This window comes from Podarcis vaucheri (assembly GCF_965113315.1).
Source record: "Podarcis vaucheri genome assembly, chromosome: 10".
Lineage (NCBI taxonomy): Eukaryota > Metazoa > Chordata > Lepidosauria > Squamata > Lacertidae > Podarcis > Podarcis vaucheri.
Window position 1 is genome coordinate 73,732,280 of NC_138748.1, and position 23,858 is coordinate 73,756,137.

A 23,858-nucleotide genomic window follows, 5' to 3' on the forward strand; every position below is an offset into this window, starting at 1 on the left:
AACCCTCTTTTAAAGCCATCCAAGTTGATGCCCATCACTGCCTCCTGTGGCAGGGAGTTCCACAGTTGAACTATGTGCTGCCTGAACAAGTCCTTTCTTTTATCTGGGCTTCATTGGATGGCCATTGGTTCCAGTGATATGAGAAGGGGAGCAGAACTTTCCTCTCTCCCCTTTCTCCTGCAAAGCGTCATTTTATAAACCTCTATCATGTCGCCTCTGAGGGCTCATGCACACTTCCCCTTGCGCCATGTCTGAAAAGCAGGGGTACAAGTGGTTTTCCACTTCTCTCTTGCTTTCTATGCATGAGACAAACATCAACCCAAAGAAACCCGGATGGATCTTTGCTCCAATTCGGCACTAGAGATGGGTTTTCCCAGGGGGAAGCAGCTGGGCAAATGGGATGTTTCCCCTTTAAAAGTGTTAATAGCAGGGGGGTTGTTTCCATGGGAACCATGGCGATGGGACTCTTAACCCTTTCCCTGAAACAAGCAAAATTCCCCCCCTGCCCAAAAGCTGATAATTGCCCATGGGGCAAAAAGATACAGGTCCCATTTAGGTACCCATGGGGCAAATGCAATAGATTTGGGGGGTGGGGGTGGAAAGACTTTTAATTAAGAAAATGATGTGGGGAGGGCAGAACCATAGGTGGGGAGGGGCTAGCCAGGTGAAGCCTCCAGAGGAGCTCCATTCAGGCTGCCAGCCTGCCTGCCTGTGTGTGTGTGTGTGTGTGTGTATGCAAACACGCAAGGGTGTGTGCGTGTCCCAGACTGGGTCTTTGACCCTAGTGAAATAAAACCCAGTTCTGCCCCTGGTGTGGGTTTTCATCATCACCCTCCCCCAGTGCAGCGGTCCCAATCCGAATGGGCGGCAGCACCCACAGCTGTGATTCAAAGTGTTTCCCAAAAGAGGGGTCTTGCTTGAGGAGCCCCTGGTTCACATCCAGCTCGGTCACGAATCTCCACCCACCCTCCCCATGACTCTGGGGCACCTTGCTTGATGAACCTCCTTCCTGGCAGGGACCAAGCTCTTTGCCTCCACAACCGGAGCCCTTTCAATGGTGATGCTCTGGGCTGATTAAAAACCTCCCCTGATATCCAGCCCGATCCTCCTCCTTCTCTCCATTTCTACCTTGCTTGCCGCTTTCCAGGATCCAGGCTGCCTTCCTTCGGCATGACCTACATTCAGTGTTCCTAGACAGACGCCCTTGTACTCACTCGGCTCTTATCAGGATGCCAGTGATGGCCCTGGAGGGGCTGGGGGGGCGGTGGAGCAAACACCCCCCCAGACCTCCCTTCCTATACTCTGCAACATCACCTCTGGGTGTGCAATGGCTGAAATGTACAACCACCACTCCAAAAGGGGCGCAGGTGGTGCTGTGGGTTAAACCACAGAGCCTTGGACTTGCTGATCAGAAGGTTGGTGGTTCGAATCCCCGCGACGGGGTGAGCTCCCATTGCTTGGTCCCTGCTCCTGCCAACCTAGCAGTTCGAAAGCACGTCAAAGCGCAAGTAGATAAATCGGTACCACTCCAGCAGGAAGGTAAACGGCATTTCCGTGCGCTGCTCTGGTTCGCCAGAAGCGGCTTAGTCATGCTGGCCACATGACCCGGAAGCTGTACGCCGGCTCCCTCGGCCAATAAAGCGAGATGAGCGTCGCAACCCCAGAGTCAGCCACAATTGGACCTAATGGTCAGGGGTCCCTTTACCTTTACCACTCTGAAACTGACAACAACTTGCACAGCACAGCTGCTAAAGAACATTGGGAAACACACGGCAAGAACTAGCCCAGAGCCAATCACAGAATCGTAGGATTCTAGAGTTGATATGGGCCCTTAAAGTCATAGTAGTAATAATAATAATAATAATAATAATAATAATAATAATAATAATATATTATTATTTATACCCCGCCCATCTGGCTGAGTTTCCCCAGCCACTCTGGGCGGCTCCCAATCAAGTGTTAAAAACAATACAGCATTAAATATTAAAAACTTCCCTAAACAGGGCTGCCTTCAGATGTCATCTAGTCCAGTCCCCTGCAGTGCAGGAATCACGGCTCAAGAATTCTTGGCCATCCAAATTCTACTTTAAAACTTCCAGTGAGGGAGAGTCCATATAATAATAATAATTTATTATTTATACCCTGCCCCATCCACTCTGGGCGGCTCCCAATAGAATATTTAAAACACGATACAGTGGTACCTCTGCTTAAGAATTTAATTCATTCCGGAGGTCCGTTCTTAACCTGAAACTGTTCTTAACCTGAAGCACCACTTTAGCTAATGGGGCCTCCTGCTGCTGCCGCAGCGCAATTTCTGTTCTCATCCTGAAGCAAAGTTCTTAACCCAATGTACTATTTCTGGGTTAGCAGAGTCTGTAACCTGAAGCGTCTGTAACCCAAAGTACCACTGTACATCAAACATTAAAAACTTCCCTAAACAGGGCTGCCTTCAGATGTCTTCTAAAAGTCAGATAGTTGTTTATTTCCTTGACATCTGGTGGGAGGGCGTTCCACAGGGAGGGAGCCACCACCAAGAAGGCCCTGTGCCTGGTTCCCCGTAACCTTACTTCTCACAATGAGGGAACCTCCAGAAGACTCTCAGAGTTGGGGTGTCCGGGATGGACGATGGGGGTGGAGACTCTCCTTCAGGTATACTGGGCCGAGGCCATTTATGGCGAGAATCCCATATGCACAAAGATGGAGAGAGGAGACAGTCCCTACCAAGGAGGAGTGGCAGATGGAATTAATGGAAGATGCAGAATGAGCAAGCTTAGCCAGCAAAATTAAAGAGCAAGAAGAGAAAAGTTTTAAAGAGGAATGGCAGGCGTTTGTAGACTACCTAAAAAAACCATTGCAGAAATGTTAGAACTTTAGTCGGTTTGGCGTAAGCTAAGAATTTATAGTTTATAATGAGAATAATTTGAATGTTTAAATAGTTAGGGAAAAAATAGAATGTGCAGCAGGAATGGGAAACTTTGAGAAGCTGTGGAAGGATGGAAGGGAAGTCGATGGAATGGAATTATGGATTGATGGAATGGATCTATTTTCTCTCTCTCTCCTTTTTTATTTCTTTTCTTTCACTTTTTCCTTTTATTCTTCAGTTCTGTATTTTGTACTTTTATAAATTCATAAAGATTTTTTTTAAAAAGAAAACAAAAAACACTTGAGGTCACTGGCCAATCTGAACCGATGAGCAAACCCTTCTCCTTCCACCACCCCCACCAAAAAAATTAGGCAACTACTCGTGACCTGGGCAATGCCCATCAACTATACCATAAGCAAGCGCAAATCTCTTCCAGCTATCTCAGGCACACAAATCAAAGCAAGGGCCAGAACAGTGCCAGCCCTGGACACCACACGGCAAATTTACCCAACCTGCTACTCTCCAGAAGTTTTGGACTACAACTCCCATCAGCTTGCCTGGGGCTGATGGGAGCTGTAGTCCCAAACAGCTGGAAGGCACCAGCTTGGGGGATAATGCTCTGGAGGCCTTGCCTGCACAGGAGTCGCTCCAACGTGGCTGCTAGGACCCCACAGCTCCAAGCCGTTTCTGCTGAGGGTGGGGGGTGCCATTCCCCCTCCAAGTCGGCAATGTTGCGCTGTACTGACAGAAGCCCCCCCCCCAGTTGCAGAAACACAGCTGGGAGCATCGGGGCACACAGCTCCCGCCCCTCCCTGATGTCACCCAGCAGTCTTGCATGCATGCTAAACATCTGGCACAGCTTCCTGCTGGGCTCCCAGTTCAGCACACCCAGCTCCCTGTGAACCGAGGAGCTGCTGGCGCCAGTTGCCCCCCACCAGCGGCAAAGGTGGGTGAAGCAGGAAATAACCCCCAGCCAACAGAAGCCCCTGTAACTGGAAGAGCAGGCAGGCACTGCCCCAGCTCTGCAAGCATCCCCAAGGAGCCCCAGAGATGCCCACTGGCCTGCATACCTGGCTTGAGAGCAGTACATGTGAAAAGGATCTAGGAGTCTTGGTTGACCACAAACTTGACATGAGCCAACAGTGTGACGCGGCAGCTAAAAAAGCCAATGCAATTCTGGGCTGCATCAATAGGAGTATAGCATCTAGATCAAAGGAAGTAATAGTGCCACTGTATTCTGCTCTGGTCAGACCTCACCTGGAGGACTGTGTCCAGTTCTGGGCACCACAATTCAAGAAGGACACTGACAAACTGGAACGTGTCCAGAGGAGGGCAACCAAAATGGTCAAAGGCCTGGAAACGATGCCTTATGAGGAACGGCTAAGGGAGCTGGGCATGTTTAGCCTGGAGAAGAGGAGGTTAAGGGGTGATATGATAGCCATGTTCAAATATATAAAAGGATGTCACATAGAGGAGGGAGAAAGGTTGTTTTCTGCTGCTCCAGAGAAGCGGACACGGAGCAATGGATCCAATCTACAAGAAAGAAGATTCCACCTAAACATTAGGAAGAACTTCCTGACAGTAAGAGCTGTTTGACAGTGGAATTTGCTGCCAAGGAGTGTGGTGGAGTCTCCTACTTTGGAGGTCTTTAAGCAGAGGCTTGACAACCATATGTCAGGAGTGCTCGGATGGTGTTTCCTGCTTGGCAGGGGGTTGGACTCGATGGCCCTTGTGGTCTCTTCCAACTCTTCTAGGATTTTATGATTCTATGATTCTAGATCAAATCACTTGACACACACACACACCTGCTTCCACATTGAGGGGAGGGCAGCGCACTGCAGGATCCAAGAAGCTGCAGAGCCTCAGCCCCCAAACATGCGCAAACATGCGCAACATGTCCAGTCTCAGGAATGTAAGAAGCGGATGATTGAGAATTGTGGACTCAGGGATGGAGAATTATAAAGCGTCAAAATCGAGATGTGGAAAATATGGAAACAACGAGGAGAGGCAGGACTGACATGTGGAGATATGCTTCAGAGATCCAGACCGTGGGGAGCTCTGAAAAATTAATAATTATAATTTGGACTATAATTTGGTCTTTTTTATTTTAATTGGAGTATTATGATTGGATATATTAATTGGATGTTTTTTATTGGAAAATCAATAAAAATTATCTTTTTGAAAAAAGGAATGTAAGAAGCTGGTTTATCCCAAGCCAGGCCCCATTGGTCAATTGAGATCAGTTTAGCCACCCCATGAGAAGAGAAGACTCCCTGGAAAAGACCCTGATGTTGGGAAAGATGGAGGGCACAAGGAGAAGGGGATGACAGAGAATGAGATGGTGGGACAGTGTTCTCGAAGCTACCAGCATGAGTCTGACCAAATTGCGGGAGGCAGTGGAAGACAGGAGGGCCTGGCGTGCTCTGGTCCAGGGGGTCACGAAGAGGCGGACACGACTAAACGACTAAATAACAACAACAAGAAGAAGAAAATGTCCTCACTGACTGGCAGCCGTGGCTCGCCAGGATTTCAGGCAGGCGTTTCTCCGACTCCTACTTGGAGTTGATGGGGGTACAAAGTAGAAACTTAACCCCATAGAAGGGAGGCTCTGGGGCACAGACCGAAATGACCTCCAGATCCGCAGCAGAAGGCCAGCTAGCACTTGTCGGGAGAAAGTCAATTACACTTTGAGGCGCCCTCCTCTCTTCCTGCTCCCCTTTTCCAGTGCTGTCTCTGTGGCACCCCCCTCTGCTTTCACTGCTAAGCTTAAGGGCTTTGCTCAAGTTGAAGCTGTAGGGCAGAGAAGGCGGCCATCCCATGAAAGCAAGACATAGCCAAGCCCCGCTGGCACTGCCCCTCTCTCACCCATGCTTTGCTTGGTTGCTTCCTCCCTGCAGCAAACAGGGAATTTATTTCCGTGATTGGGCAGTTTGCAGGGACGATTCCAACCACCACCTCCAACAGGAACACCAAAGCTGTGCCCAGACTTCCCACCTGCACCAATAGCCGGTTTTGATGGCAAATTGATCAAAATTCCCCTCATCCTCCAAGCCCACTGGGTTGTATCTTCCCACTCAGGGACGGGGAACCTGTTACACTCCAGACATTGTTGGACTACAACTCCCAGCAGTCCTGAGTGGGAGCTAGAGTCCAGCAGCAGCCGGAGAGCCACAGGGGAGCCATGGCAGAGCCAGCAGCACCTCCCTCAGTGACCAGCTCTGTCCTTCTGAGGACTGAGCGTCCTGCTCACACCTCCCAATTGGCCAAACCTCTCCCCCTTGAGCCAAACATCCCAGTTCTTCTCTGCTTATCACAGACAGTGCACACACCACAGCTCGGTGGCAAAGGCAGCCAAATGGCCAATTCCACACTGCTGTGCTCGACACATTCCTTCATGCTTCCTTGCCCTGAAGAGAGATTCATACAGTGGTACCTCTGGTTGTGAACGGGATCCGTTCCAGAGGCCCGTTCGCAACATGAAAAGAACGCAACCTGAAGCGCTGTATCTGCGCAGGTGCGTGGCGCGATTTGGCGCTTGTGCGCATGCACGGAGCATGATTTAGCGCTTCTGTGCATGTGCGAGCGGCAAAACCCAGAACTAACCCTTTCTGGTACTTCTGGTTCACTGTGAGACATAACCTGAAAGAACGTAACAGGAAGCAAACGTAACATGAGGTATGACTGTAATTTATTTGGAGAGTGCCCATGGCCTGAGGGGCTCCAGAGTTAGCACTGAACAGGTCTGTCTTGCCTTCATTGCTGACAATGTCTCCTTCCCCACCTAGAATCATGGAATTGTACAGTTGGAAGGGAACCCTGAGGGTCATCCAGCCCAACCCCCTGCAATGCAGGAATCTCAACAAATGCTTCCATGACAGATGGCCACCCAACCTCTGCTTTAAAAACTGTGCTGTTTCAGCATCTCTTTCTTCCCTGCCCCAATCACCCTCTGAAAGGGGACTCTAGGGCATTGTGGGCTTTAGAGAGGGAGAGGGTCAAAAATGGCACTAATAAAAACTTCTGGCCTACCTGGGAAGGCTGTTGTGATGATGATGGTGATAATTTATTATTTATACCCCACCCATCTGGTTTCCCCTGCCACTTTGAGCGGCTTTCAATAGAATATTAAAAACACGATAAACACATCAAACATTAAAAACTTCCCTAAACAGGGCTGCCTTCAGATGACTTCTAAAAGTCAGATAGTTCTTTATTTCCTTGACATCTAATGGGAGGGCGCCACCACCAAGAAGGCCCTCTGCCTGGTTCCCTGCTAGAATATCATAAAACGGACACAAGAAAAGCAGGGTGCAAATGCTGTTTTTGATCCCGAACTCACTCATAATGCCACTTTCTGATTTAAAAAAAAGGGGGAGATATTTGCCACATTCCTTGGATGGCTGCCATTTCGAAGCCATCCTCAGCCAATTAGACTTTTGCCAAAACCTCACCACCCCATGTTTGTTCCAGGAAGAAGGGATCATAATAACTTTTCCAAACTATGCTCAAGATGAGACTTTGGAGAGCCTCCAAGTGGTAGAGAGTCCCCACGGCAGCTGAGCAGCAACAAAGAACCCCTCGTAAGAATCCCTGCCTTCACCCAAATTCACGGCACCCAAATTCACAGCACCCAAAGGCAACGCCACCCCAAACAGATATCCCCCCTCTCTTATTTCCACCCTCAGGAGAACTCTGAGCCAGGAATTCGCATTCTGCTTCCTAGCAGAGGCAGCTAACCAGCTGGGGGGGCAGTTTTGAGTGGGGGTGGGGGGTGGGAAGGGATAGGCATGTGAAAGAAGCAGGAAGAGCTTTGCTGAGCAGGAGGGGATTGAGGAGGGGCTGGCTGGCGGCAGAGTGGAGCCCCCCCCCAGCATCACAGGAAGAGCCCTTGGTCCTTTCACCCCACCTCCCCAAAAACCCTCTTCTCTGCTCTTGCATCAGGCTGTGCAGCAAAACCACAGCCCTCCCTTCATTTCCAGGCTCCTTTCCTTTGCTGCCTCTACCAGGTGAGTTTTAGGAAGCCCACCTGATGGTTTGTACTGCTGCCGGTTTTCTCCCCAACCCTGTTGAGAGCAGCTTTGTAAGGAAGCCAAGCAAAGGGGGTGGGGGGCAGGCTCTCCTCTCTGGGTCAGCCAAAGGGAGCCTCAGGCAGCTCCTACCCCCACCCCACCCCCCACAACCAAGATCAGCATACATCCCCCACCCCAAACATTCTCCTTCCCCATCACTGCCCGTCTCAGCCCTGGGGCTGCTCTGCAAGACCTCTGCATTCCCACCCAGATGGTGCAAAGAGAAATTCACCCCCACCATCACCCACCCATGAAGCAGAGGGGGCTGAGCCGTGTGTGTGTCCCCCCCCCCCACTTCACCCATCAGCACCTGGGAGGAGAGAAGGCTGTCAAGAACCAGGGACTGGGAGGTTCGGGTCCTTGTGCGGGGACCTGTAGAGCCCCCCACAAATCAGGGGTCTCAAGATCACAGGAGGCTGAGAGGAGGCACATGCAGAGACCCCTCTGCCTTCATATCACACCAACACCACCAATAGGGCAGCCCCACGGATCTTCAGTGGGTCCGAAATCTGCACAGGACAGGCAATTCGCCTCAAAGGGCACACACACACATTCCCCACCCCATAGATCTGGCACAGTCCCCACAGAATAGATGTGGCCAGAGCCGGGGTGGGGTGTGGGGAGGATAGCCCAAAGCCTCACAGAAGAAGAGAAGGCGCTCCCTCTAAGCCCCCAACCATCCAACAGAAACACCCCACAGGATCAGCAGAGAAGCTGCCAGACCCTTGGAAGCTTGGCCCCGCAGAAAGCACACCCCTCATCAGCAGCATAGAAGGATGGACACCCCCCCCCAAAAAAAAAGAGAAGAAGACACAGCCCCGCTTCTCAGGGCCACAAATACACCCTCTTCAGTTTGCTAGGACAGGCAAACTGTCCCTTCTTCAAAATGCTCAGAAACAGTTGTAGAAGTCCAGCCACACAAAAAGCATGAACACCCCCAGCTCTGGAGTGGGACAGCCAACCCCCCCCCCATTCCTTATCTCCCCCCCCCTTTCAAGAACTCCTCTCAGGGCAGCTGGGCAGCTGGGCACCCTCTGCCCAGCCATCCACATTCTCCCTCAGCTGGTTGGGGCAGAAGCGGGTGGCTGTTGGCCCCTTGGGAGAGCAAAAGCGCAGGGGCCCTTTCCTGCTCCGCCCTGAGCCTCATCCTGCTTGGACTGGGAGGGGGGGGGGCTTCCAATATGGCCCCAGCCTCTATCTCTATCTCTCCGTGCCGCTCAGATGCAAGCCGATCCTCCAGGAAACGCTCCGCTCTCTCTCCTGCTCCCCACCCCAGCCCCCACCCGCCCGCCCATTCCATCACTGGAACCAAAACCCGGGTGGGGGCACCCCCTCGCCCAGGCTGCGGAGCACCCTCCTGCCTGGAGAAAGGGGCATCTCGGAGGCGGAGGATGCCGCCTGCCAGGAGAGCAGGGAATTCCCAGTGGGGCTGGTCACCTCCCCACCCCCCTCTCCATCCCACACCCCCCTCGTGAGACTGCAGTTGCCGTAAAAGTTTCGCCAGCCATTCCACAGGCAGCGGAAGGCGAGCAGGAGGCGGAGGCGGCTCTCGCTGCCCCATCCCGGGGAACTCGCGCATCTCTGGGGCCTCCGGCGGGTCTGCCCCCCACCCCACCGCCAGCCCCGGGTGTCCCTCCGGCGTGCGGGGACCAGGCCGGCGGCCGAGCCTGCAGCCTCCCTCCCCGGTCCGAGGCGCGCAAGGCGGGCAGAGCGAGGAGCACTCACCGTTTGCTGGAGGTCTGGGATCCCGATGCGCACGACAAGGGCATTGGGCGCCGGCTCGTCCATCCGCCCGGGCGGTGATGCCAGCTTGTCGGAGCAAGGGCCGGGGCCGGCGGTGGCGGGGGGCTTGATGGTATCATACAGGGTCTCCTCCTTGAGGCTGCCTTCCGCCGCGCTGCTCTCCCCGGGATCGCCGTTGACAACGCAGAGCTGGTGGTGCTGGAGCGCAGGAGGAGGATGCTGCTGCTGCTGCTGCTGCTGCTGCTGCCGCCGCTGCTCCTCGTCGTCCTCGTCGTCCTCCTCCTCCTCCTCTTCCTGATGCTGCTGCTCTGCTTTCTCCTGCTGCTGCTGCTGCTGCTGCTGCTCCGGAGTCTCATGTTTGCTGCTCGCTGGACTGAGAGGCATGCTCTGTGCGCCAGAGGAGTGTGCGGCGGCGGCGGCGGCGAGCGTGCGTGAGAGTGGGCGAGGGTGAGAGCACAGAGAGTAGGCAGGGAAACTAAGGAAAGCACATCACACTCCTGGGGCGCAAGCACACAGGTGGGTTGGAGGCAGGAAGGGCGGCAGCAGCGGGGAGCCATGGGGCATCAGGAAGGGGGCAAGGGAAAGGAGGCACCGGGCAGCAGGGCAAGCAGGGTGGCCGAAGCACAGAGAAATGTGCGCACAGGTAAGGGCCACAAGGGGAGAAGGGGGCCACAACGCCCCATGCCAGGGCAGGGCAAAAAAGAGAGGGGCAGGGGTAGTGTGGGGAATGATTGCACCGCGTGGGGGGGAAAGAGAGAGAAACGGGAGTGGGGTGGGGAAGAGAGAAAGAACAGATATATACACATTAAAACCCTGCCAGCAATTGTTCCCATCCCTGCCAAAGCTGCGATGTGGACTTTCTGGGAATTTCTGAACTGCATTGGGCAATTTGCGTCGTCGGGGAGATTTCCTGGTGCCCGAGAAAGCCGCCCAGTCGAGCATGTGCGTTTCACTAGCACGGTGTTTAGCAAAAAAAAAAAAAAAAAAAAAAAAAGGAAGCTCACGACTTGGAGGCTGCCATGCCGCCCTAATGCTGCGCCGGCAATTGGCACCCCTTCGCTGCTACTGATGAACTTGGGAAATGGGAAATTGTCCGCAGAAAAGGAAGGCCCCGGGACAAAAGAATCCCTCCGTGTCAGAGAATCACCTGATTTAGCAAGCAAAGCTTATACACGCTCCCCCAGCCCCTGAGGAAGCAGCGTGCAAGTGAAGAGGCGTTTCCTGGAATCCTTTGCAACATCACGAAGGATTCTGGGAGTGCAAGAGGCAAGTTCATTGAGAGCTGCGCCCCCATCATGCTCTGCAACACTGCAAGGGGGCCTGGGGCACACACCTGTGGGGCCACAGTTTTGCAGCAAAAGGACAAAAGCTGCTTTTCAGAAGGCGGGGTACCCAAAGGCAGGAGACAATGCTCAGGACAAGAGTTCCGCTGAGCAAGTGCAGAGTGCACAGAGGAACTTGTCACCAGAGTCAGCCCCAACTCACCTAGAATCAGGGAGATGTGAAACCAGGAGTCATAAAGAATCCTGGTATGTCTGGATGATCCCTGTAGATACACTGCTCCCCCAGGCCCATGTATGAGTCCGTCCCCCCCATCTCCATTGCCTCTTTCCAGTCATGCCTCTTGAGGTTCAGCTCCCTCAGGCCAACTGCGCCAATGCACAGATCGAGTGAGGGCTCCACACGGCTCCACACACCTTTCCTTTGGGTATGCTCTCCTCCTCAACCCATGGCCCTTCCATCCACTCCCCCCCCCCCACTGAATGGCAGCCTGCATTGGTCTTTGGTCTGGTTTGGCATCAAAGAGCAGGTTCCCAAGGGGAAAGCAACAGAGCAAAAGGGAAAGAAAATCAGATTGGATGTGGCATTTTAAAGCACAGGCCTGTGCCTGGAAAGAGCAGGGCAAAAGTTAAGTGTGGATGAGCTTGCAAAACATGGCCTTCTGATTATAATTCCCACCCGGCAGCCTCCCAGCATGACCAGTTCTTGGCAATCAGGGGTTTCACAACGAACGTGGTGCAAGTATTGCAAGCAGATACTTACTGCCTTTAAATTCAAAAACAAGGGCTAAGTTCCATACTTTCTAAAACAACTCATCAAATCCAAATGTCTGAAGCAAATTCAGGCAGGGCTAATGCCTCAGCAGTCTAAAACCGTTTGATTCAGGCTCTGAAATATTGCCAATTTTTTAAAAAAATTAACTTTGCTAAACCTGAGTTGCTGGCTTGCTGAGATCTAAGGCTGCAACCCTACTGCTCACAGTACACATTTGCCCAGGTGAGAATAGACCTTTCCTCAGAGTAAGCACACTGGATCCGGCTGCACATCTAGCAAAAAACCCTTATTTTCTTTGGCAATGTTTCCGGCACCAGCATCCAAATTTACTGGTGGATTATATCACAAGGCTACCTAATGACTGGGCACAAATATTAACATATCCACTCTATTGGGAGGAGCTGTTTATGAGCTGAAGTGTCTCTTCACGGATCTTATGATCTCCAGCCCTGCAAGAGCGCACCCAAAAGTGCAAAGTGTGAATGTGACAAATGAGTGTTTGCCTCGCCTAGGTGCAGCTGTCAAAGAGCCCAGACTGGCCGAGGCCCCCTGTGGAGACTTCTTCCAAAGCCAGGTTTGCCTCTGAGAAACATCTGAAAAGACGCAGAGTGCGGAGATGGGAGTGAAAAGGCCTAGATTTTCAATAGCTAGCAACTAAGGAGATTCTCCCCTTTTGTTTCTGCCGCTTTGCCTTCCTGCAGACGCTGCAATCCTGCTCGCATTCATTTCCGCGGCTCTCAGGCGCAGCGTGGAAGAGCTTCAACCACCAGCTGCAACAGCAAAAGACTTCGTGGCAGTACTGGGCCAAGCGAGCGGGTTGGGGGAGCAAGGAAGGCCAGAGAGAAAGTTGGGGCACAGAAGGGAAGAATGACTCACAATCGAAAGCTCTGCCTTCTAAAGGCTCTTCGGCTCAGGAGGACATCAAAGAAGGCAGGAACAAGCACAAGAGAGGTGGCAAAAATATCCCCAGAAGAAAGGCCCAAGAGCGAGAGCAAGAAGAGAGGGAGGGGGGTGCTGAGCCCAGATTGCCAGTAGGGCCAGCCCCCCTGGGCTTGCAGCACTGCTCTATGTAGGGCTGCCTCTGAAGTCTGTTCAGAAACTTCAGCTGGTGCAGAATTCAGCAGCCAGGTTGCTCGGCGGGGCAAGACAGTTTGAGCATATTGCACCGATCCTGGCCCAACTGCACTGGCTGCCAATTAGCCTCCGGCCCCAATTCAAAGTGCTCGTTTCATTTCATTCATTCATTTGAGGACTTTTAGCCCGCTCTTTATTAAAATCAATCCCAGAGTGGCTTACGACAGTAACTCCTAATACATACTCAACAAGAAAAACCATCCAAAAAACTAATCAAAACAATCACAAGCAAATCAACATCAGCCTCCTTTGTTCCAGCTCATTTAACTACCGTATTTTTTGCACCACAACACTCACTTTTTTCCTCCTAGAAAGTAAGGGGAAATGTCTGTACGTGTTATGGAGCGAATGCCTGCGGGTGGCGGGGATCTGCTGCAGTCGTGAGCAGAGGATCCATGGTTCCCCTTCCTTCCCTCTTCCGTGGCTCGCTTTGAAACAGCAAAGCGGGAGAGGAGCCGCTTACACAGGTGTAAGTGACTCCTGTCTGGTTGGCTGCTTTAAACCATGCTCTCTGTCCCTCTCTCCTCCCCACTCAGCTCGCTAAATAGCAGCAAAACTTTTCAGCTCTCTAAGCCGGGGAGGAGGGAGAGAAGCAGAGCCTGCTTGTTTTAAAGGAGCAAAGCGGGAGAGGAGAGGAGCCTTCTCCCCTTATACCCCTCCTCTTCTGCATTATTAGCAGCATCCTTCTCCACACACCCCACACATGCTTCTTCTCCCCTTAAACCCCTCTTCTGCATTATTAGCAGCATCCATCTCCACACACCCCACGCGTGCTCCTTGTCCCTTGAGTGCTTTTCCTTCCCTCCCCACTTAAAACGTGGTTACAAAGCACGGATCCACATGGATCCTCAGGATTTTTGCATTGGGCTACCCCAAACTCACCGTCAGATCACATGTCTGTGGCCACAGCATGAACCACAAAAATCATACATCCACTGTTTCGTTTAGAATTTTTTTTTATTGTTTTCCTCCTCTAAAAACTACGTGCGTGTTATGGTCAGGTGCGTGTTATAGATCGAAAAATGCGGTAACTGCCTGAGTAAATGCATGTGTTTTGACCCATAAAGTCTTAAATGGCTCAGGACCACAATGCCTCAAGGACTGCCTCTCTCCAGAAGAACCAACCCAGACCCTGCGATCATCTTCTGAGGCCCTTCTTCATGTGCCTCCTCCATGAGAGTTCCCGAGAGTGGTAGCAGGAGAACAGGGCCTTTTTTGCAGTGGCTCCCCATTTGTGGCATGCTCTCCTCATATCTTTCGGCAAAATATTGCTCTTCAACCAAGCCTTTGGCTGTTAATCAATCCACGGCCTGCATTTCTACACCAATGTTCGCCTGCACAAACCTTCACCAACCTAGTGCGCTTCAAAGGCTTTTGACTACACAGCTTCAACCACACTGCCTGAGTCTGATCCAGGGGGCACCAGGTTGGAGAAAGATGGCTGCCTCTCTGTATTCCCCTGCCCCCCTCCCCTGTTCCGATGGCAGTCTCCTGACAATCATCATCATCATCATCTCATCTAGCATCTTCTTCAACAGTGGCCAAGCAGATGCCTCTATTGGGAAACCCCCAAGCAAGATAGTTCTCTCCTCCTCCATGAATTTGTCTAATCCTCTCTTAAAGCCATCCGTGTTGGTGGTTTTCACTACCTTGTGGGAGGGAGTTCCACAGTTTAATAATGCACTATGTGAAAACGGCATTTCTTTTATCCGTCTCAAATCTTCCAGCATTCAGCTTCACTAAAAAAGTGGCAGCTTTTGCTTCCCTAGCCTGCTGCCTGCTCTGCTTTGACCTGAGATGAAAGATAACTCAAGGAAAGTATAGAAGACATTCCAATATTTACTTTAGTTCCCTTCATCATCTTAAATAGATTCTTAAGCCCTATTCATTCAACTCTGTGGGGCCCAATCCCAGTCTGTTGTGCTGAGCTACCTGGCAAAGGAGTTCATTAGAAAACTTTGCTAAGACTGAGCTGCAAGAGCACTTGCATCTCATAATGTGCAAAATCAAATTTGACCAGACTTAACTTTTGCCACACGCTTTCCAGGCACAGGCCAGGTGCTTTCAAGCTCCATGCCCAACTGCTTTTTTCTTCTCCCTGGAGCTTTCCCTGCAAAAACCCACTCTTTAAAGCTTAAGCACAACAAACAGCTGTTTGGGTTTTCTGCGGATTGCTGTTTGCTCCAATTCCGCACTAAAGAGCGGGTGTTAGAGGGGAAACAGCACTCGGACACAGAGCCTGAAAGTGCGGATCGTGCCTGGAAAGTGCAAAGGAAAGGTTAACGTGGCTAAGCTCTGAGACGTTTGATCCAAGTTCTCTCGCAGCCCGGGTTCAGCCATTGCTATCTGAAATCGACTTATTAATCAGCTGAGATCTTGCGAAGCTTGCCCAGAGCTAAGCTGGTCGGCAAAGCGTTGTGCTCCAATCTCAGCTGAGCTCTGGCTGCAGCAGCAGCGGAGCCAAAAATGGCAGCAACTCCCTTGAGCTGGCAGCAGCTACCTGACTGGGGCAGGAGAGGGTTCAATGTCTGTGGTCTGCCTCCAACGTCAGAGGCAGAATGCTTCTGAATCCCAATCGCTGAAAATTGCAGGAGGAGAGAGGAATGCTTGCTGGTTTCCCAATGGGGCATTTGGTTGGCCACTGGGAGAAGAGGACGCTGGACGATATGGGCTCCCTTTGACCTGATCTAGAAGGCTCATCTTGGGACACGGGTGGCGCTGTGGGTTAAACCACAGAGCCTAGGGCTTGCCGATCAGAAGGTTGGTGGTCCGAATCCCCGCAATGGGGTGAGCTCCCGTTGCTCGGTCCCTGCTCCTGCCCACCTAGCATTTCAAAAGCACATCAAAGTGCAAGTAGATAAATAGGTACCACTCCGGCAGGAAGGTAAACGGCATTTCCGTGCGCTGCTCTGGTTCGCCAGAAGTGGCTTAGTCATGCTGGCCACATGACCCGGAAGCTGTACGCCGGCTCCCTCGGCCAATAAAGCGAGATGAGCGCCGCAACCCCAGAGTCGGCCACGACTGGACCTAATGGTCAGGGTGTTGGGATACTGCCAGGGAGACAAAGTCCATCATGGCCCCCAAGCCGGCTGCCGGACGATCCATCGATCTCCCGTAGATACAGTACCAGCAATTAGCGACACGAGTTTCCAGAAATAGCTTGCCACATTCCAGAGCTCATGCACACTCTATCAGCAGATAATGCACAGCAAAAGTCGCACTCAGGAGAGCATTATTTACAAGTTTTATTCAGCGTTGATCAGAACAAAGAAAAACATGACTGCCTGCTTCAGTGTCTCCAGACACAGAGAGAGAAAGGAAAGCAATAGAAAACATAAACATCCTGTGAACAGGAAATGCGCAGACTCTGTGACTCACAAAGCCTGCTTCCTTTTTAAGGTGGAACGGAAATATCTTAACACAGGTGTCCCTTTACCTTTACCTTAGAAGGCTCATCTATGTTCAGCCTCCCTCTGGTTAGCCACACTGAGTGTACAATGCTGGACCAGATGAGACTCCTTTGGCCTGATCCAGCTCATGGCTCTTCTTAGATTCCTATGCCTACAAACAAACAAAAAAGATGTTTGGAGGAACCCAGCAGCTTAGAGGATGGAGGCTTGAGGAAGACTCTGCAGCTGGAGTGTTCCATGTGTGACCTTTGGAGCAGGAGCATGTCAGCCAGTTCATGGTGCCCCATTCTGGGGACCTGACAGTGCAGGAATGTCCCATGTTCCTCACAATGTCCAGTTCTGGGCACCACAGTTCAAGAAGGACACTGACAAACTGGAACGTGTCCAGAGGAGGGCAACCAAAATGGTCAAAGGCCTGGAAACGATGCCTTATGAGGAACGGCTAAGGGAGCTGGGCATGTTTAGCCTGGAGAAGAGGAGGCTAAGGGGTGCTATGATAGCCATGTTCAAATATATAAAAGGATGTCACATAGAGGAGGGAGAAAGGTTGTTTTCTGCTGCTCCGGAGAAGCGGACACGGAGCAATGGATCCAAACTACAAGAAAGAAGATTCCAGCTAAACATTAGGAAGAACTTCCTGACAGTAAGAGCTGTTCGACAGTGGAATTTGCTGCCAAGGAGTGTGGTGGAGTCTCCTCCTTTGGGGGTCTTTAAGCAGAGGCTTGACAACCATATGTCAGGAGTGCTCTGAGGGTGTTTCCTGCTTGGCAGGGGGTTGGACTCGATGGCCCTTGTGGTCTCTTCCAACTCTATGATTCTATGACAATCCTGGGTTTGCCCCAGCGGGGACTCCAGAAGCTGCCTTGTGGGCGCATTCCGAATGCGCAACCCCCAGCTGCATGCAACATTTCCATATCACAGTCCCAAGCCTGGGCGATGCACAATTTGCATGATCAGCATGCTCTCTGTGCATATCAGATGTGCTACATTAGCGTCCCTCTTTTGACGGGGAGCCTGCGGGCAGAGAGCCCTGCTTCCCCTTCATCTGCTAGGATACCACTTTTGCAAGTACCAAACAGGGACAAGGAAGGCTCCTGGTGTGCCAAATGCCAATGGGAGGAGGCTCGAGAAAGGGGGGGGGAGAGAACAGTAGACCACTGGGCTGAGGAAGACCCCAGAGAGCAGCTGCCAGTCGGAGCAGGCAGCACTGGAGAGCCTTTTTGAGCCAAAGGGCTGCATTTCATTCTGGGCAAAGTCGCTATTGCCACATGCCACTGGTGCAAAAGTGGGTTAGTGTCAGGGACCAGGCTGAGGAGTACAGCTCTGATGAGGAATGGTGAGAACCTCCCCTCCCTCTGCTCCTGACCAGGATCCTGAAGCTGCCCAGGAGCAGTGGAGCAGTATAGATTTAGAACAGTGATTTGCAGAGGGGCATAGTTCAGAAGACAAAAGTTGGGAAGAACTGGGGGGGTGAACAGCAAAGGGAAGAAGAACTGGAAGAGAGACTCTCTCTCTCACTGGAAAGTATTCTGCCTATCAGTCCAAGGTCACGTAGAGCAGATAAGGTGGCTACACAAAAATCACGGTGATTGCAAGATCAGGTTGCAAGACGGAAGTGACTAGGGGGGAAGAGGGGGGAAACCTTAATTGGGAATACCTTCCTTCTTTTGCTGTGATCATTAAAGACTGTGCTGGGCCCAGGGCTAACCCTTGAAATGCAGTCCAGGACCGGTCCAGAATCCAGAGGTTTCACTAGGCGTCAGTCTGACAGGGCCAAGGCAGGATACGAGGCAGGAATCCAGGCAAGGACAGGTACATGATCTCAGGCAGGATCTGGCATACAGCAATGTTGCTCCCGCAACCTGGGGTGGGGTCCGACAGCCTTTTATCTTTGTTGGAGTAACGGCTGGTCCTGATCCCCCGGTGACTCACCTCTACTCCTCCTGCAAGTACTCAGGTCTCTCCTTCTCTCAGACCTGAGTCTCTGCAGCTCGGGAGACGTCGGTGGGTTACTAGACCCAGAGGCCGCCTCAGCCTCCCCTGACCCAACCGGTAGTGGAGCAGCTGTAAGTGATGGCAAAGCTGGAGGCAACGAGGTCATCCCTGCATCTGAAGCCAGGGCAGGATCAGGCCCCTGACTTGGCCCAGCCGGTGCTTGTTGCAGGGGAATCTGTGCAGACTGGGACTCTTCAGAATCAGGCCCCAGACTTGGTTCAGATGCCGCCTGAGGCAAAGAATCCGGTGCAGAATGAGAGTCCTCTGGTTCCAAGTCCAGGTCCAAGTCCCAGGCCATCACAAAGACTCTTTAAATGGTAAGGGACTCTTTTGGCTTTGTCCTGCTTATCTACAGCCAGGCAGGCGGGGCAGGGATGGATCCCCGGAGCCTGACAGTTAGGCACTCAATGTAAAATTCACCTATCTGCAGTTGGCTAGTTTTCTGCATCTTCTCATCCACTCCATTCCATCCTCTATCCAAGGAGGCAAAAACACATTTCAGGCAGGTAAAAACACTTCAGGAAGAGAGTTGCAAGGTGCTAAGGGCCACTTTTCCCACCCGCTAGATTATTAATTAAAATATTGCCAAGCCCTCACTTGCTTTCCTTTCACTGCCATGAACTCCCATCTCAATGGCCCTTCAGCAAGCAGAGAAAATCATAGAATCATAAAACGATGGAGTCGGAAGGGGTCTCCAAGGGTCATCCAGTCCAACCCCTGCAATGCAGGGCGGCACCAGAGTTTGCTCCGAGACCAGGATTAAATATGGACAAGTCTTTGGTGGGTGGATTCCACAACTTGCCATTGAGGCATCAGTGGTGGGTTCTTGGCAGACCAGCCCCACATCCCCACATTGGTTTCCCAGTGATGCTTACTCCATATTGCCCCATTGTTGCCATCTGGAAAGCACTCTTGTGTGATAGCACAACCAAACTGAGACCGAAAACAAAACCAGAATGCAGGGAACGCGCTAATCGGAAGCGAAGCAGTAGGTCCACCCAGGCACAAATAGCATAGGAAGTTGGGTCGTGGCGTATAACCACACGAGCTCAAGTCAATAAAAAGGGCATGCGGTTTTAGTGATATCTTGCAAATGTGTTCCACGTCTCTTGGGCGAGGACTTTATCATGCTGCTTAGCACAAGTGCAGAGTGCCTTGTCTCTCACCGCTGAGACTGCCTCTTAGGCCTTGAGTCCAGGAAAACCTGCATTTTATTGCTGAATCAGAGCAAATGGCAATCCGTAGAAAACCCGATTGCTGTTTGCTCCAATTCAGCAATAAAATATGAGGGTTTAATAGTGGGTTTTCACAGGGAAGGCTCATGGGGGTGGAGCGCTTGGACACAGAGCTTTAAAGAGCAGCTCTGTACCTGGAAAGAACAAGGCCAAAGGAAAATATGGATGAGCCCTGACTTGGCCCAATCTTCCTCAAGGCGCTTCCAGGAGGAGCTTCATCCCGGGTCAGGTATGCTCTAAAAGGTAAAGGTAAAGGGGCCCCTGACCAGTCGTGGCCGACTCTGGGGTTGCAGCGCTCATCTTGATTTATTGGCTGAGGGAGCAGGCGTACAGCTTCCCGGTCATGTGGCCAGCATGACTAAGCCACTTCTGGCGAACCAGAGCAGCGCACAGAAATGCCGTTTACCTTCCCGCCGGTGCGATACCTATTTATCTACTTGCACTTCATGCTTTCGAACTGCTAGGTTGGCAGGAGCAGGGACTGAGCAACGGGAGCTCACCCCGTTGCGGGGATTCGAACCGCCGACCTTCTGATCGGCAAGCCCCAGGGCTCTGTGGTTTAACCCACAGCGCCACCCACGTCCCTCAGGTATGCTCTGCTTTCCTTCAAATCCCTCTTCAAAACCCACTGACTCCTCTAAACCCACTAACACAGGTTGGGGTCCACCAAGGGGCAGATTCCACAGACCTGCAAACTGACAAAACAACAACAACAACATGTTGATTGCTAAGAAAAAAATCCAAAATCCATCACCCTTACGCAATACCTTTAATGGGGGACAGAATAGGTTTGGTTTTGCTTTTATTATGCAATTTGTGGGGGGTTTTATGCTGTATTTTTATGTTGTGAACCATCCTGAAATCTACAAATGAAAGAAGGCTACAGATTCAGTAAATAAATAAAACTAAAGTAAACAATAGCTCCGCCAAGCCAAATGCACAGCGCTGTGAGCAAGTTTTCAGGGTTAAAGCAGCAAAGTGTGTCTTCTGTACATTTCTTAGGATGAAGCACAGCAAGATGAAGAAGACCCAACTAGGTTCTACTAGACGTTAGTAGGCTCCAAATTGTACCTAGGACTCCTGGGGCAAAGAAACGCCTTGTGGCTGCTGCTCCATTTTTTGGAAATCTAAAATGCAGCAATTATACAGATCTGCCTCGAGCCGTGAAGAATTAAAGCAGAGATTCCTTGTTAGGCAGAGAACCTTAAAGAGGAGCAGGGCAGGGTTTGCAAGAGCAAGCCGCAGGCTAATTGTAGGTGGTACACTAAGTTGCTGCTGCTCTTGTTTTTACAAAAGTCAAATTTGGTAGCATTGCCTAGCGGTTGTAGAGAACGCAGCACTTGCCTGCATTCAGTCATTTGCCTGGGCCTCTAACTACACAGACAAGCAGGCACAGAGAAATTCAATGAAGCTGCTCAATAAAAGAAGAATTTTCTTTCGTCGGGGCTGCTCATGCGCTGGATTCTGAACTTCCTGACCCGTTACACTCCCCTCCTCGACTCCTCAAGATGTCCCTCCACAGATTTCCAAAGAAAACATGCACAAACAATGACCAACCTCCACGCCAGAGCTGCCGCAAGTCCCTCCCGGCTTGCTTGAGAAGAGTTACTGATTGACTTTAGGGGAGGGAAAACTGCCTCTGATTTCAGCCATTCCAGAAGACAGGCATGCCCGGGAGGTGGGCACCCTGAAAGTGGGCAGACCTTACAGTGAGAGAGACGGGCAGCTTAGAAACAGCAGCCTTGAAGCTCTCAGCAGGCTGGCCGGAATGCAGAGCTCTCAATGAATAACTTCCCTTGCCCTTCCTGGGAGGTGCAAACCCTAGTGGGCTGGGCAGGGGCACCTCTGCCACCACAGCCCCTGCAGGGGACGGGCCAGGAGGACTCTCAGTGATCACCACTCATTGGCCAGAAAGGCCCACTCACTTTGCCACTCGGTTGGCACAGGCCCAGCTGGTACCTGCCTGACCTTGTCCTCAAGCGCCCGTTGCCAGCAGCACTGCACTGCTCTTGCCAAAAACCCAGCAAGGGGCCGCCAGTGCTCAAAGGTCTGCTGGACTGCAGTGTGCCCGTTTCCTGGCACAGGTATTGGGACAAAAAGGAGACACGCTACTCTTTGAAAGTGTGCATGCCCCCTTGGGCAGAAACGCTTGTCCAAACATGCAGGCTGATCGGATGACCTCTCTGGGAGAGGCAGAGAGAAGCCCACATGTGGTCTCTTCTTGGCTTCAAAGAGCTTTGCAGTGAAGGCTCTGAGGAAGCAGAGTCCTACTGGCCAGTTTCCAAAAGAGGAGATATGAATAAGATAAGATAAAACTTTATTCGCATTAGCCAATGGCCATAGCAACAGTAAAACATTACAGTATACGCAGAAAAGGAAATTTGATATAAGAGCACAATTTAAAGACATCTACTACAGAGCCTAGGGCTTGCCGATCAGAAGGTTGGCAGTTCGAATCCCTGTGACGGGGTGAGCTCCCGTTGCTCAGTCACTGCTCCTGCCAACCTAGCAGTTCAAAGCACGTCAAAGTGCAAGTAGATAAATAGGTACCGCTCCGGTGGGAAGGTAAACAGCGTTTCCTTTCAATGGGCCACCTCTGGCCTGACCCAGCCAGCTTGTCTTACATTCTTAGGATTTCCCCTCCAGGAAGAGTGGCTGGCCTGTTGTTGTTGGCAACCATCGCCCCAAGTGCAAGATGCTGTCCAGAACCGAACACAAAGCAGAGCGGAACGCCACACAACTTCCCTGCAAACTTTGAGCAAGTCAAGATGAACGCTCAACAAACACGTCGTCCGGAAGCCAAACACATCCCAATTGCATTGGCATTATGTCCAACAGGTTCCAGTGAACCTGACTTAAGTGGGCTTCGGTTCGCCGCTTTAAATCTCTGCCCAGGAGGCTTGGTGCTCTTTTAGGCGGTTTTCACACTCACCACTAAAAAGCACCTCCGAGCCGTCCTGCCTCGCTGAACACTGCAAACGTGGGAGGACTGAAAGCAGAAAGAGACCCCCTCGGAAATGGAATCAAATGCCTTCTCCTTCCTGGCCAGCCGAGGTTTGGCAACCGCGTCACCAAATTCAGATAGGCAGAAAGCGTTTTGAGTGTCATGTGTGAAAACACCCTTAGATGAAGAGGCAAGGGAGGTGGGGGGGCTGACAAGGGAGGGGGTAGAGAGGGGGAGAGGCAGGTGGCAACAAAGGTGAGGAAAGAGCTCTTAGGCGAAGCATTGCTCTGTAGCGCAAAGGAGCTGGGGCGAAATGGCTGGAGGAGGAGAAGGAGAGAGGTGTGTGTCTGTTTTTGAAGGGAAGGGCAGCAGGGAGATGTTCCTCCATTCCAGGAGAAGGGTTTGGCAAGGGAGCATGTGCAGAAATTGGAGCAGGGTCCTAAGCAGGAGGAACAGGAGACCCCTTTCCTCCACTGGGGGACGCCCCGCAAGCATGCCCCATTTGGGCTCAGCCTCACTTTTGGGGCTCCTTTGGCTGCTGTGAGGGCTGGAGGAAGGACTTTGCAGAACTGTTCCATGACAGCTTGTGACGTGTGGGCAAGTGAGGACTGAAACAGTGGCGCCAGTCATTGCAGGAAGCTCGAATGGCTTATTATGCGCATTCCTCCAAGTTTGCTGCTGCTGCTGCAGCAACCCCCTAAAGCAGGAGATTCTCTGCATGGTCCCTCCCCACCCGTGCGCACTATGAGAGGGGCTGGAGGCTCCATGCGCTGCAAGGACAGGGGGGCTTGTGGCTGGCAGGAGCATTGATCACGCCCGGTTACAGAGCACACGACGGAGCTTGATGGGTAATTCCACAGCCAATTGATTTTCATTCCCTCTTCCTGCCAAGGTTAGTGGGTCACCAGGGATGCGCAACTGATTAAAAGCCAAAGGCCTGCCAATTGCGGCTCGTCAGCGGGCGGATAACAGCGCTTGCTTGATGGAGACGGTGGCAGCGCAGCGTCAGCCGCAAGCCAAGCCACCCAAACCCAGAGTCACACTTGCCAGATCCGATCCCCGGGCAATCGGCGTACCCAGAAATTTCCCCATCAGGCAAGGCCCTGTAGAGCTGTCAAAGCATGGAGCATTAAGAAGATACTGAGTCACCATCAGGCGCTTCTTCTCAGCCACCTTCTAATTGGTCCATTGGTCCATATAATATTGCCATTCCGGACACCCAGCTCGGAGTGAGTTCTTTGCAGCTCAGCTGCAGCCACTGCTTTGCCCTTATCTCTGGCCTGAGGGTCCCTGGACCTGCAAACAGATACACCTGTGTGGGAGGAAGAGCCAAGCAGGACTTTGGGAGGTGGGTTGCCATCCTGGTCTGGTCCCTAAGTGAGGTCTGGGAATCTGAAAGCAGCCCTGTTT

General features: G+C 51.9%; 1 protein-coding gene across 9 annotated transcripts in view; it reads right to left on the reverse strand.

The window, feature by feature from the left end:
- The window catches only part of SHANK3 (SH3 and multiple ankyrin repeat domains 3), a 455,788-nt gene that overhangs the window by 380,115 nt on the left and 51,815 nt on the right, over nt 1-23,858 (reverse strand). For 8 of the 9 annotated variants that reach the window (XR_014223665.1, XR_014223666.1, XM_082238697.1 and 5 more), the window contains exon 2: nt 9,658-10,172. Coding sequence is in view for 7 of the 9 variants with exons in the window: in XM_082238697.1 (XP_082094823.1) it covers nt 9,658-10,059 (402 nt within the window). In the remaining 2 variants the exon portion in view is untranslated. Of the gene's footprint in view, nt 1-9,657; nt 10,173-21,061; nt 21,187-23,858 lie in introns of those variants that run through there. The other variant, XM_082238696.1, reaches the window with a different exon arrangement.